This window comes from Oratosquilla oratoria, chromosome 33 (genome assembly GCF_046742065.1).
Source record: "Oratosquilla oratoria isolate Oo_2021 chromosome 33, ASM4674206v1, whole genome shotgun sequence".
Lineage (NCBI taxonomy): Eukaryota > Metazoa > Arthropoda > Malacostraca > Stomatopoda > Squillidae > Oratosquilla > Oratosquilla oratoria.
Window position 1 is genome coordinate 43,245,590 of NC_134809.1, and position 16,393 is coordinate 43,261,982.

Here is a 16,393-nt window from a genome sequence, read left to right on the forward strand (position 1 = left end):
AGTATCTCTGCGCTGCGAGTTGTTACTCCAACCCTCGTGGGCGGGGAGTTGGGTGGGTGTGCGTGTAAGGTCACAACATTGCCCATAGATCGGTCATATATGAGCTCTCTTACGGGAGGGAAATAGTTGTCGATCACAAGTCCAACACGTGATCCAAGACCATGGTGAATCACACACACACACAACAGGGAGACCCAACAAACTACAGACCGGTCTCCCTTACAAATACAATAGCCAAGATTTGTGAAAAAGTTATCAAAAGTAGATGGACAACATCTGGAGGAGAACAATATACAGACAATTTGGATTTAGACAGGGAAGGTCATGTGCCACAAATTTGATCTGTTTCTATTCAAGGTTAATAGATATAATACAAGAAAGGGACGGATGGGCAGACTGCTTTCCTGGACTTACAAAAGGCGTTTGATAAAATACCACACAAAAGATATTAAGAAAACTTGAAACAACAGGAAGTATACAAGGAAAACTATTGAAATGGATTGAATATTTTTTGCATGGAAGAAAAATGAGAGTTGTGCTCAGAGATAAAACTCTACTTGGGAAGAAATGATAAGTGGAGTGCCACAGGGTTCAGTACTGGCTCCGATAATGTTTGCTATATATGTAAATTATATGGATGAAGGTGTAGAATGTAACACGAACTTCTTTGCAGATGACGCAAAACTATTAAGAAAGTACGGGAAAAGATTGTGAATCGCTACAGAGAGATCTGAACAAGATCTGGGAATGGAGTCAGAAGTGTGAAGCGGACTTCAACATTAAGAAATGTAGTATAATGGAATTTGGAAAAAGTAAAAAAAAAAAGAATATCAGGACAATATAAAATCGGTGGAAAGGAAGTAAAGAAAGTTTGTTCCGAAAAGGACCTAGGAGTAATCATCACCAATGACATGTCCCCAGAAAAACATAAAAAGAAAAATAGTCGAAGAAACCTACAATTTGTTAAGATCAATAAAAGTGGTTTTTGATTATTTGGATGAAGAAATTGTAAAGAAAATACTAGTCACGCTGAGAAGACCGGAGTACACAGCGACACTATGGACACCTAGTACAAAAAAGAATATAAGGAAAATAGAAAGAATACAAAGAGCAGGCAAAGATGGCCCCAACACTTTAAAAACTGACATATGAGCAAAGATTGTCTAAACTGGAATTACCAAGCCTGGAACAAAGAAGAGAAAGGCAATCTGTTGGCCATTTACAGAATTATGAAAGGCATAGGAGTCCTTGATAGAAGAAAAACAAGGAGACATGAAAAGAAACTCAAAAAGGACAGTTATAGAAGAGATCTGAAAAAAGACAGCTTTCCACGGAGTGGTGGATGTCTGGAATAAATTGGACGAAACAATAGTGTGTAGAAACAACATACATGATTTTAAGAACAAACTATATATTGCGAGATACAGAGATAGGACACCACGAGTATAGCCCCCCATTCCCGTAGAATACAACTAGGTAAATACACACACACAGACATTCCCGGCCGCCACTACGGTGGTCCGGGTTCGAATGCCGCCCAGGGCTGAAATAATTTCAGTATCGCTGCGTTGTGAGTCGTTACTCCAATTTTCGTGCGTGGGGAGTGTGGGGGGTCATGTAAGGTCACAGCATTACCCATAGGTCGGTCATATATGAGCTCTAAGCTCTCTTCCGGGAGGGAAATAGCTGTCGATCACGAGTCCAACACGTGATCCAACACCATGGTGAATCACACACACATTTACCCAGTGTGCTGCGGCCTGTCCCAACGATTGCATTTTCCACCACTATGACTTGAGCCAATCCGACACACTACATTTCGTCTGTCACGAACAATACAGAATCTGTGCTCCAAGCCGCGCCAGATCTGACCAGCAGCAGCGTCAAGTGCTCCAGACCACATTAGTTATCAGTCACGCGGGAGCCGGGGGAGCATTTTGAGCCTTTCGTATTTACATTTATTCTAGCTGACGCTGGGCGAGGTAATTCTCGAATACTCATTCTAAATGCTATTCAAAATTTGTACGATTGTGCTGACTCACGCCAAGCGATTTAAATCAGCCAAGGAGACTCGGCGAATAGGTTAAGACCAGTTGTTGAAACTATACAACCTATAGCAAGCTCAGGCAATGGCATATAATTATAAGTCCCATTTTAGAGAAGAAATGAATCTATAGGCGGGCTCTGCTAGCCTAACGTGACCAGGGCACATATAACAAATGACAGATTACACAGAACATGACAGTATGAACAATAACTGCATACAGACTGCACCTACAGATATCTACACACGGAAACAAATGTCTTGCGTCTTTAACAATGTATCAACATTCATAACCCCTAATACCAGCACGTATCCACCGAACGAAACTCACTCACCAACACTTACTTTAGATACATCAGACATCAAAATAACACGATACGTCGTGATCATCAACAAATCAATATAAAATATAAAATAAAAGAATGAGAACGGTAAATAGAAAAGACATTTGCTTGTGTTAATAACAGTCTGGCGCGGCGGGACAGTCGCAGTGGCGGGAAAGCTATATGACGTGTATTTACGTGTGAGGTAGTGCAGTACAAGGTCTAAGTAAACAGGTCTAACCGCTGGAGCAGTTCTGCGCAGCTTCTGACGTCATTTGGATGCGTCCATTTTCTCTTTGTGATACACTGAAGAAAACTGTGAAACGCCAAGGAAGACAGGAACTATAATATTTTATATATTATATATATATATATTATATATCATATATATTATATATTCATATATATAGACAGGAACTATAATATTTTATATATATTTATATATATTTTATATAATATTTGTCAGAATATAACTAATTGAGTGGAGCGGTGCGAGCGAAGGCGACGTCATTTTCGAACGACGGACCAGCTTCAACTGACAGCTATAGGACCCGCTAACCCCACTTTGAACAGCCAGGTGACGTTCACGGGCCCGCTGCGCCAACTCCCTCGAAATTCGGTCGGAAGTGGTTAGACCTTATATTCTTAGATCTTGGTCCAGTAGACAGAATGGGGGATAACTCGCTGCTTGAGCGTCTCGACACGGAGCAACGGACGTATGCATACAATATTCGCAGATCTAGCTAAGATGAAATCAAACAATATTTTTGGGCGTTTCCCACCACACAGGCACCAATCTAAGGTCCAGTTAAAGAGGACAGGTAGAGTATACCTATGAACATTTCTCTGTGCCCAATGCACGATGTCCAGGCTAATCCACAGCCATTTATTTATATTCTTAGCTCACTCATGATTTATTACTTTACCTATAACATTTCTTTCTTTATTTCAGCTCCAGAGGGTCTTCAGGCGCCCCCCAACACGGAAATATTGTATTTCAACTTGTCGGATAGTCTGAGGACGCTGCAGGTACGAAAAGCCCTTCTACACTTGTGGCTGAAGCCTGTGTTTAAGGAACATCACAGTAAAATTCCCATAACGATATATAAAGTTCTAAAACCAGAATACCCTGAAGATTATATCAGACAAAAGGTAAGCAGCATTTATGCCATCATTTGTTGACATCGTTCTTGTTTCGTCATGAGGATTGGTGTTTTTGATATGGGATAATAATTCTAAATAGATATCGCTGCAATTGTGGCTATAACTGAGTATTTTCTTTTATTATTTATAGGAAATTTCTACAGTGTATGAGACGGTGTATCCTCACCGTGGAACTTGGATAAAGATTGATTTATACAAGTTGGTTCGCCAATGGTTCGAAAACCCAGATGAGAATCAAGGCGTCGTGGTTCAAGCCACCGACACGCAAATCATTCAACTTAGCGAATCTCGCTCCTACGTAAGTTTCAACCTTTGAGGCCAGTGTCTTTTAAAACATTTGGAAAAAATAAGAATATTTTGCCAGGTCTGGCGAATCCGTTCTACTATCGTTTGAAAATAGAAAATTATCTGGATAGTTTAGCTTGCTGGTCAAATGTAATGGTAATTTTCGCAATTATGCCCAAGACAGATGATACAATTGTGATATATCGCTCGCCTGGACTGGCGAAGAGACACGGTCTCATTTTCCTCGTTATGGAGTACCCTTAGCTGACTGAAATCGTCTGTTAGCCAACTATAATATATATATATATATATATATATATATATATATATATATATGTATATATTGCTGTGGATGTACTGTGTCTTGCGACATTGCTTCTGACCCAGGGCGGTGGGCAGGGTGCAGGGATGACCCGTCATCCAGGAGGTGCTCAGATGAGAGGGAGGGTGGGAGGGGTGTGGAGTGTATTTAGGGATGAAATGGGTGGGAGTGTTTTTATGCCTTTCCCTTTTTGGCTACCTCCCTTGGAAGGGGGAAGAAGCCTTGGTATATGTATGTATGTATATATATATATATACATATATATATACATATATATATATATATATATGTATATATATATATAAATATAAATATATATATATATATATATATGTATATGTAAAAATGCATAACATAAACAGACTGTATTATGTCGAAATAGGAACGCCACATCAAGACTTGCTGTCTACAAGGCTGATGAAATAATTATAATACAAAGAGGTCAAAGAAGCACTGATTATTTTACCATATTCGGTGATTTTTGCGTTAGAAATAATAAAATATAAAATGTTTTTTCTTATCAAAACCACATTGCAGTCTGAAGAATACTTGTTTTCCAATATTTATAAAAATATTCTTACTCATTAATTTTCACCAAATTATACGGCACGCGCAGCAAATTCTTCTTTTATTATGTATACCGGTATCCTATAATAACGTTGTACAAACTAGGGTTATAGGCAGTGAGGGATAGTGGTGGTAGTGATGTTGGGGCGGGGGTCACTGATATATATATATATATATATTTTTTTTTTTTTTTTTTTGTTTGGGGGGGGGGGAGTGAAATGTCACTCCCACGGGCTTTGAGCCCGTGAGCGGGGTCACTGAGAACTTTGCTCCGGGGCGGCACTTACGCTTGTGAGGACTGAACAGAGGCCTTATCACACTGGACTATTTTTCCTCCGATTATTGGAACAGATTTTCAGCCCACAACTTTCGAGAAGGAATCTGATGATATGCTGAAGAAAAATTATTTTCCTCCAGCATATCAAATGACATTCTATGTAAACTGTTAAGAAAACAAAATAGTTTGCCATAATTTTACGGCGGAAAAAGTGCCGGAGGTGGGCGGTACCGCCGATTAATTGGAGGTTGAAGGAAAATAACCCAATGTGATCACGCTTTGACAAGGGTTTCTCCTAAAATGTGATTCATTGTGGTCCTTGTTTGAGGTAAAGGTGGGGACAGGCACTGTTGAGAGGGCAGTCCTAGTTTAAGAAGGAAATAAGTAAGAACTGGTTTATCAATAGAATAAACTTAGTAACCTTGATGTAGTGGGCGCTGTACCTATTGTTTGTTTTAAGAGAAAATGAGATAACTTTATGGATAGGGATGACAGATCATAAGGGGCGTGGCCTAATGTAGGCCTTATAGTCTCTTGCAGTCTCCTCCTTTTTATGTTCTTCTGTTCTTATGAGTGAGACGAGAACGCCATGTTCTCTCATGCATATGATTTATGTCTCAAAAAGCTGGTTTTGCTAGTGGCAAGTGGGCCATGGGTTGTTACTCACTGCAATTTTGGCCACACGTTTTGTAATGTGGACTGAAGGGTGATTTAGAAGTCTGTTTGATGGGATGGAATCTACGAAGTGCATCGATGTGTCCGACCTGCTTTGTCGGGTTGTGTAACCCGGTAATTGTTGTGGTTACATAAGGTAGACTTAATGCGGGCGAGATAAACTCCAAAGTTTATCTGGTTTGAAATATAACAAGCTATTTATGGGCTCTTTGGGCAAAATACAGTAAGTGCCGGGCCTTGACCTCGGGCACACCTGTGTCTGGCAGACACTTGACCTAGCCAGGTCTAGCTGGCAGGCTCTTGACCTGCCCAGCTCTGCTGTCTTGGTTACATTATCGTCGCGTAATATAGGGGGTTAGTGGGTTGTCGTAAGTGAATGTGTTAGTCTTGTACATTTAGGCATTGTGGTCAGTTCTACTTATGGGGGTTAGTCGTATAGTTGGTGGGTATGGTTAGATATGTTATATATATATATATATATATATATATATATATATATATATATATATATATATATATATATATATCACACAGGAACCCACAGTCGGAGAAAGAATAAACTTCGAATAGAGAATAATCCTATATTTCGGCTATCAACTGTAGCCCTCTTCAGGAAAGTACAAGAGGGCTACAGTTGATAGCCGAAATATAGGATTATTCTTTATTCGAAGTTTATTCTTTCTCCGACTGTGGGTTCCTGTGTGTTATCTACAAATGTGCTACTACATTTCTATTTAGAAATATATATATATATATATATATGTTAGCTTATGGGTAATATAATAGGGGCAGGTATAATAAAGGGGGTTTAATGGGTTTCTCTGGTGACATTAGGCATCTTCGTGTGGCGATATCCTGTTTGTCTGAATTCTGCTGCGTTAGGTTGCTGAGGTCTGGGAAAGCGAAATCAGCGAAAAGGGGAGGGAGTGCTATGTCGCATGCATGTGGATCACGTGCGTGGTAGGTGACAAGGTTAGTAATGGTTACAGTTGTTCATTAGTGGGATACCAACGTGAGATGGCACCCGACAAAAGGACACCTATTTGAAGCTTTAGGGAGTTCAAATGATCAAATCACCAAACAATGAGAAGTAAGAAACCCATGTCAGAGCCAAGCCCTGTCAGTTAAGGCAAGTCGCTTTTTTTTTTCTTGGGAATCGAACTCACAACTATCTGTTCATGAATATGTCTCGGTATTCACTGGGCCACCGCTCGGCCCATTCAGATTATCCCTGGGTGGATTTTGTAAGTCAGACAGGGGTAGGAATGGAGGATCTAAGATTTGACAAACAATTGGGCAGTAGTTGTTCGGAGAAATTATGTCTTTCGAATGTTTGAGGAAAGGGAGGATCGTAGATTTAAAGGTAGTTTATTAGATTTTTCAGGTCTCTTTCCTTGATCTGGAGTTGGAAATTTCAGAGTTTGTTGATACGTGGATTTGCCAAGAAATCCAACGTGAGAAAAAAGGCAAGTGCCGACAAATAAGTCAGGATAAAGCTCGTACGAATGAAATGTTGTACCATTGGGGAATTTTAGAAAATGTGCTTTCTATTGCTAAGAGGAATTTTCTAGGACGGTCTGTCTCTGGAACCGGCGGAAAAAAATTCTTATCTCTACGAGTTGTGGCATAATCCGTATTCCACCAAGGGACTAAATTTTGAAATATGAATTTTGAAGTTTTTCGGATTGAAAATAATTTTGATGTTATGAGTTTTGTAAAACATGTTAGCGTTGTGTCTATTCTACTCGGTTGGTAAGCCAATTCTTGCCTATTTCCGTCTTAAATATAAATATGTCAATTTTAGACTCTAGCCTGTGGTTCCTAGAGTCTTGAGTTATTGAGGAATGGCATCATTGCGAAAAAATCTGTCGTTCTGGAAGTTGGGGCATCGAGCCTCTTAAAAATAAGTAAGTAAATAAATAAATAAATAAAAAAGGATCGGGACAGAGACACAGAGATCAGAGTTCCACTTGCCCAAAAACTCATAAATCCACTTTCGATCTTTGACGTTCTTCTCTGTCAGCTTTAGTGCTGGAATTGTGTATATGATATTTATATCAAGTTCTTTACTTCGGTGGCTCCTATAATGTTGTACTGGAAACGCAAGCATGCATTTCGTGATAAAATTTACATTTTTATAAATTATTATCAGTAACAGAACGTTGTTTTTTATATTTCGTGAGGGCTCGAGTACGAAAAAAGCAATATCTTTTGAAATGTCGACTTTGGAAAACTAAGTTGATCTTAGGGAAAGTACTGACGACGAAACATTGGATGCCAATTGTGATGTTTTTAAGTGATCATATTGAATTTCTCTGAGTAAGGAGTACACAGAGGAAAATGGAGAGATCAGTGGTATGAATGACACTGAAGGACAGGAAGAGGGCAAGTGGAGTGAGAGAGCAGACTGGAGTGAGATATTTGGAGGCGGTTAAAGAGAGGAAGTGGAATTGGGCTGGTTAGTGTGAACGAATGATGAGCGATGGAGCTAATGTGTTACTGAGTGGACGCTGCGGGATGGGAAGTGTGCAAGAATATCAGACAAACAGTGGAGATAAGATAGAGAAATTTGCAGGAGTTACGTGGCAGAGGCTGGTGCAGTCGTGCGATTCACAGAATTGTATGGCAGAAGCCTTTGTTCAGCAGTGGACTTAAAATGGCTGGTTGATTGATTGATATTGAACTTTTTTATTTACCGTGACTGAGTTGAAATGTTCTCAGTTGTGATATTCAATAGCCTCCTATACAACGTTGTAGTTAGTACAGAAATGATATGAAATGTTATTGAACAACTCAGCTCTGGGTATTAGAAATATCCACGCGCGCACGCACACACACACACGCACACACACACACACACACACACACACACACACACACACACACACACACACACACACACACACACACACACACACACACACACACACACACACACACACACACACACACACACACACACACACACACACACACACACACACACACACACACACACAGGATCTAATGAAATGGAATAGTAGAGATACAAGAGGACACGGAAAGAAAATAAAGTTATAGAAGAGATCTGAAAAAGAACAGCTTTCCCCACAGGGTAATACAGTAGACGTTTGGAAGAAGTTAGATGAAAATGTGGTGTGTGCAAAAACGATACACGTATTTAAAAACAGTCTAGATAAAACGGGATATGAAGACGGGACACCACGAGCATAGCTCCCTTCCCGTAAAATGCAACTAGGTAAATACACAATTGGAAACAAAGAAGTCAAAAAAGTCGATTCAGACAAGGGACCTAGAAGTAATCATCTCAAGTGACTTGACACCTGATAAACATGTAAATGAATTATTTGGAGAGACTTATAACTTATTAAGATCAATGAAAGTGCCCTTCGACTACATAGATGAGGAGATGGTTAAAAAAATATTTGTTACACTGATAAGACCGAAATTAGAATATGCTGTCACAATGTGGGCACCTAGCACAAAGAAGAACGAAAGAAAATTAGAAAGAATCCAAAGAGCAGCGACAAAAATGGTACCTACACCGTCAAATCTGACGTATGAACAAAGGTTTGAGAAATTACATTTGACAACACTAGAACAGAGAAGGGAAAGAGGCGATTTGTTGACCATTTTCAGAATTATGAAAGGGATGGAAATTCTCGATAAAAACGACTTATTAAAGTGGGACAGAAGAGAAACAAGAGGACACGAAAAGAAACTAAAGAAAGATAGTTACAGAAGAGACCTGAAAAAAATAGCTTCCCACATAGAGTGATCGATGTCTGGAACAAACTGAACAGAGAAACAGTGAATGCCAGAACTATACACGATTTTTAGAATAAACTGGAAGTGGAGAGATACGAAAACGGGTCACTACGAGCATAGCTCTCGTCCCGTAAAATACAACTAGGTAAATACAACTAGGTAAATACACACGCGCGTACGCATAAGGCGCAATGGGGCGTTAGGAGAGATAAAGCTTGGAAAATATGGAAAAAATAGAAAATAAAAATATATATCAACCAAAGGAATGAATATGTAAAAGTGCAGATAGGAAAAAAGAAATTACAAAAAACGTAATAGACAAATATAAAGACCAACCTAAGCTATTCTATAGTATGTGAATGATAAACTTAAAAATAAGCAGGAAATGGTGAAACTACGTCATGGAAATATGGAATACACAGAAGAATTAGAAATGGCTTAAGTCATGAACAATCTCTTCAAGTCGGTTTTCACTAGAAAAAATGTACAGTGAAGTGGAACCCCCCCATGAGGGAAAAAATACATACATACATACATATACCAAAGAATTTTTTCCCCCTTACACGGGGTGTAGCCAAAAAGAAAAAGGCATAGAAATCACTCCCACCCATTCCATCCTCTACATATTCCACTCCCCTCCACTCTCATCCCTCCCTCTCATCTTGGCACCTCCTGGATGACGGGTCATCCCTGCATCATGTCCACTGCCCTGGGTCAGAAGTAGTGCCGCAAGACACAGCACATCCACAGCAAGGCCGCTTCATTAATTCGGCGACCCCCACCCCCCTCTCCGTCCCCTCATGCAGAAAAGGAGAAGACGAGGAGAAATCCCTTCGGGCTGTGTCGAATTATTTCTCATACATACTTCCCAGCGGAAAAAAAAAATACACGGGAGCGACGAGCTCGGGAAAGTTCCAATGTCGCTCTCGCAAATCCAATAGCGGGAGTGATCCCCCCCCCCAAAAAAAAATCGCTCCCGCGGCAAGATTCAACGTTTTTCATGCATTATCCATCATTTGGCAATCCCTGAATCCCATCACCATTGATGAAAGGATCAGAGCAAACACAACTTACCCGTGATCAATCATTGCATTATCAATCCATATCATAAACGCAACGCATCAATCAACTTGATTTTTTTGATGTACGTACGTATGTGTACGCGGTATAGCTGCTAGAGTTCAATGGCTTACCAAGCCTAGCTTCGTATCAGCTGCATGCGCGCGTATACTAATACATGTTGACTAGACTCTACACGACTATCGTGCTACATAATGTCGCTAGTTGCGAATTGCATGGTACCTGTATGCAGGGAAGTTCATTGGTTGCATGCAGCTAGCTGCCCAATCAACGCGCTGACTACATGTACAATGTACCATACCCAATACCACATCACCGCATGCATACGTACACTGTACATATGCAAACTCGCTCGAGGCCTAGGAGGGAAACTGGGAAATCCCATTTATAACCTCGTTCGCGTATTTATGAGAAAACAAAATAGAATCAAATGTTTGGTTAGTAATTAAAAGTAAACGAATTTAAGTATAGATATGAACATTTGATAATTATATATACATGGCTTTGGAAGTATAAAAAATGGCTCTGGTGAAATTGAAAAAAAAATGAAAAATGGCTCTGGAAAAAAAAAATATATATATATTTTTTCCCTGATACTTCCTCACCCCCATCCACCACCCACTCCCCTTCATGCATCACAGCATCATCCATACACAACCCTTCTCCATTCACTCCTATCTTCTGTCCTCTCCCGTCCTTTCTCAACGGGCATTCCTCTCTTTTGTAATGCCCCTTTCACCCCATCCATCCATCTCATCCTAGGACGCACCCTCATATTCACTCCTTCCTCCTCTGCCTTCCACACCTCTTTTACTAATCTTTCTTCACTCATGCTTTCCATGTGTCCTAATATCCTTTCATCAGCCCTATCTCCCAACTCCCTTTCCACCCCTGTTCTCCTCCTCACTTCCTCATTTCTCACTCTATCTAGCCTAGTAACCCCTATCATACTTCTCAGACATTCCATCTCAAACACATTCAAACTCCTTCTCTCTTCCTCTCTCATGTTCCATGCTTCTGCCCCGTAGAGTGCTGTTGGCACAATCACTCCCTCATATAACCTCCTCTTAGCATCCATTCCCAGATGTCTATTTCTCATTACACTTTTTAATCCACCAAGGCATTTACTCGCTTCTCTCAATCTACATTCTACCTCCATCCCCACTCCTCCCTTTCCTGCCACATTCGCACCCAAGTATCTAAAAATATCCACTTCCTCCAGTCTTTCACCCTTAATGCTCACTTCCAGCCTGCTGTCACTCTCTCCCCTTGTACATCTCATCACCTTACTTTTGCCCACATTTATCTTCAGCTTCCTTCTTTCACACACCTTCTCAAACTTTGTCATTAACTTCCTCAATCCCTCCTCTGATCCTGCTACAAGCAGTGTCGTCAGCAAACAACAACTGGCTTATTTCCCACGTTTCTCCATTTTCTTTAACCATCTCCAACCCCTGATCCGCCACCCTTGCATTCACCTCTCGCATCACCACATCCATGTATAGATTGAACATCCAGGGCGACATAATACATCCATGACGAAGTCCCACCTTTACCTCAAACCATTCACTCTCTCCATTTCTTATCCTAACACAAGCTCTACTACTCTCATAAAAACTCTTGACTGTTCTTAACAGCTTTCCTCCTATCCCGTATATCTGCAGTACCTCCCACAGTACCTTCCTGTCTACCCTGTCGTAAGCCTTTTCCAGATCCATAAAAGCCCAAAAAACATCTTTACCTTTTCCTATAGCTTTCTCACGTATCTGTCTTACCACAAAAATCTGATCTACACAACCCCTACCTGTCCTAAAACCACATTGTTCCTCACCAATTACCCCCTCTGTTCCTCTCCTAATCCTCTCAATCAAGACCCTCCCATAAGCCTTCCCAACTATGCTCAACAAACTGATCCCTCTGAAACTACTACACTCACATTTGTTCCCTTTTCCCTTGTAAAGTGGAACTATGCCCTCTCTTAAACAAACATTGAATAACCTCACCAGCCAGTCCACCATTACTGTACCTCCTTTCTTCAGACATTCTGCATAGCATCCATCCAGACCAGGTGTCTTACCTGCTCTAATCATCTTAACAGCTGCTTTCACTTCATCTTTCCCTATTTCTCCTCCATTTTCCTCACTCATCACTCTCATTTTCTTAGCGCTTCCCACTGCAACTACCTTTCCCTCCATATCCTCCTTCACATTTAGCAACTCCCTAAAATACTCTGCCCACCTTCCTCTCACTGCCTTCTCTTCCATTATCATCTCTCCATCTGCACTTTTTACCTTTTCTTCTCTACTTGATTCGCCTCCTCTTCCTCTCTTAATTTCTTTCCAAAACATCTTTTTATTACTTTCAAAATTTTCTGTCATACTCTTTCCCCATTTCACATCTGCTCTCCTCTTTACTTCCTTTATCTTATGCTTTACTTCCCTTCTCTTTACTTTGTACCTCTCATACGATTCCCTTGTCCTAATTTGTAGCCAATCTATGAAAGCCTGCTTCTTCTCTTCTACACCCTTCTTTACTTCCTCATCCCACCACTCACTACCCTTCCTTCTATTTCCTCCCGCCCTCCTTGTTCCACACACCATCTTTGCACACCTTATGACTCCCTCCTTGAACCATCCCCATTCCTCCTCCACTCCTAGTTCTACTCTATCCTTCACTCCCTCCCACTCCTCTCTCAGCTTCTTCTTATATTCCTTCTCCTTTTCTTTCTCATTTAAGCAGTTCACTCTAAGTACCTCCCTACCTTCTGCCCTTTTCCTCTTTCTCCACCTATTCTCCACTCTCAATTTACCTTCCACCAGAAAATGATCTGATATTCCCCCACTCTCTCCCCTTAGAACATGTACATCCTTAACTCAAAAAGAAATAATGGGTCAATTAACGAGCCTTGATGTCAAGGAATCACACGGCCTTGACGGAATTGCAAGTTGGATACTAAAAGAATGTAAAGAGAACTAATGGACAAAATATATATGTTGCTCACTCAAAGAAGGAAAAATACCAAAGGGCTGGGAAAATGTCAATATTGTACCAATATATAAAGGGGGAAACGAGGAAGACCCAACAAATTACAGACCGGTTTTCCCTTCCAAGCACTGTATCAAAAAAAAATTGTGAAAAAGTTATTAAGAATAGATGGATAAAACATCTGGAAGAAAACAATATACTAAACCCGAGACAATTTGGATTTAGACAGGGAAGATCATGTGTCACAAATCTTATATTTTTCTACTCAAGACTAATAGATATAATACAAAAAAAGGGACGGATGAGCTGATTGTGCTTTCCTAGACTTACAAAAAGCTTTCGACAAAGTACTACATAAAATATTATTGAAAAACTGAAAACCATAGGAGGGATATAAGGTAAACTACTGAACTGGATGGAGGGTTTCTTGCATGGAAGAAAAATGAGGGTAGTGCTCAGAGAAAAAGAGTTCAACTTGGAAAGAGGTGATTAGTGGAGTTCCACAGGGATCAGTATTGGCTCCAATAATATTCGCTGTTTATGTGAATGACATGGATGAAGATGTGGAATGTTACATGAGCTTCTTTGCAGATGACGCAAAATTGCTGAGGAAAGTGAATACTGAAACAAACTGTGAATCGCTACAGGAAGATCTAAACAAGGTTTGAAAATGGAGTCAGAAGTGGAAAGTGGACTTCAACATCAATTAATGTAGCTTTATGGAATTTGTGAAAAGTAAAAAAGGAATATCAGGACAATATAAAATCGGTACCAAGGAAATAAAGAAAGTGGGATATAAAAAAGGCCTGGGATTAATCATCGCAAATGACATGTGCCCTGATAAACAAATAAACAAAATTGTCGGAGAACCAATTTGCTAAGATAAATAAAAGTGGCTTTTACCTACTTGGGCGAAGAAATGGTGAGGAAAATACTAGTCACACTGATAAGGCCTAGACTGGAGTATGCTGCGACACTATGGTCACCCAGTACCAAAAAGAATATATAGAAAATTGAAAGAATCCAGAGAGGAACTACGAAGATGGGCCCCAACACTTTCAAAACTGTCATATGAGGGAAGATAGTCAAAACTGAAATTACCTATTTTGGAACAAAGAAGAGAAAGAGGTGATTTGCTAACCATCTATAAAATCATGAAAGGCGTGGAAGTCTTTGATAGAGAAGACTTAGTAAATTGGGATAAGAGAAATACAAGGGGACATGAAAAGAAACTCAAAAAGGTCAGTTATAGAAAGGACCTGAAAAAGAACAGCTTTCCACACAGAGTGGTGGATGTCTGGAACAAACTGGACGAAAAAATAGTGTGTGCAAAAACTATGCACAAATTTAAGGGCAAACTAGACACTGCGAGATACAAAGACGGGACACCTCAAGCGTAGCTTCCCTTCCCGTAAGATACAACCAGGTAAATGCACACACACACACACACACACACACACACACACACACACACACACACACACACACACAAAACAAACACGCAGGTTTTAACAGACACCACCTACAACAATTCTTCTGATATTGCCTGGTAGGTTCGAGATGTTCCTGCTGGTTTTGCTTGAACTCAAGCTTAGTTAACAAAACGTGATCGACCATTTTCTGTTACTGCAAATGAATATGTTCCGTGTCCATTTCAGATCTACTGTTTCAATACACACACACACACAGGAGAGTATATTGTGGGCGTACTGGATATGTGCCATGCACTCACTGAATAAAAGCGTAATAGACATTAAACGCCCTCAATGATGATAATAATGGCTTATGATAAATTCATTTTTCTGTCTACTGTTGTGAGATATAGTGACAGTTGTTTTGAAATAGTATTGTACACCCCACAGCCAGTTTCGCCATGATCTTGAAGCGGGGAATGGGAGAGTGACAAGGAGAGAAGAGTGCTACACTGCAGCAGCAGCAGCAGCAGCAGCAGCAGCAGCATCTAAAATCCTGCGTTTGTTTCCTCGGCGTGCCGTCGCTTGCACAAACAAATCGAATTTTCATCAATCACTCATTTTCCTTAAAAGAATTTTGTTGTTGCAGTGTTATGGTACTTTTAGATATGTTTGTACTTGCCATAGTATTCGTTTTTAGTCCAGCATTTGATTCTCCGTTTCACAAAACTGAATCGCGTTTGATGTATATATGTTCATTTTTCTGTTGATATCTGCCACCAGATCGATGACGCATTTGTATTTTTATTCTGGCTGACACCACACAGTTTATTTCAAATAGACGTTATTGTGTTGAAAAGGGATAGAATAATCTTACATTTGACAAACGTCGGATGAGAGACATCATCTAAGTGGCCTTGCTGTGGATTTGCTGTGTCTTGCTGCATTGCTTTCGATCCAGGCAGTGGGTGAGATACAGGGATGACCCGTCATCCATGAGGAGTTGAGATGGGAGCGAGGAAAGGGTGGTGAATGGGAGTGGGCACGTGCCTTTGGTTTGGCTACCTCCCTTATATGGGGGAAAAGGTCTTGGTATGTAGATAGACATGGATTCAGGGCCACGACAAGGGGAGGGGCAGGCGGGGGTGGGTGGGGGTGGAATGCCCCGGGGTGGCACGTTTTGGGGGGTGGGCGGCACTTTTGGTGCACGACTTATTTATCATGAGTTGTGTGTACGAATGATGTGTGTATTAACGTTGTTTTGTGGATGAATGTTACATTTGAATCGTGCTAGTGACCATCAGATGTGGAAGGTGGTGTTAGTAGTGGTGTGTGTGTGTGGGGGGGGGGGGCACTTTTCGACTCGCTCCGGGCGGCATTTACCCATGTCGGGTCCCTGCATGGATTTTATAATGTAGCAACTTCTATACCGGTATGATTAGGTCCAACTTACTCTTGTGCAATTCTTAGATTATTTTACACATTTCAAAC

At 40.5% G+C, this 16,393-nt stretch overlaps 1 protein-coding gene across 1 annotated transcript in view; it reads left to right on the top strand.

Moving 5' to 3' along the window:
* Positions 1 to 16,393, top strand: part of LOC143017864 (growth/differentiation factor 8-like) — a 255,401-nt gene that overhangs the window by 237,307 nt on the left and 1,701 nt on the right. Inside the window, exons 2-3 of the mRNA XM_076172849.1 lie at positions 3,320 to 3,519; positions 3,662 to 3,829. Of these exons, the coding sequence (XP_076028964.1) occupies positions 3,320 to 3,519; positions 3,662 to 3,829 (368 nt within the window). The remainder of the gene's footprint in view (positions 1 to 3,319; positions 3,520 to 3,661; positions 3,830 to 16,393) is intronic.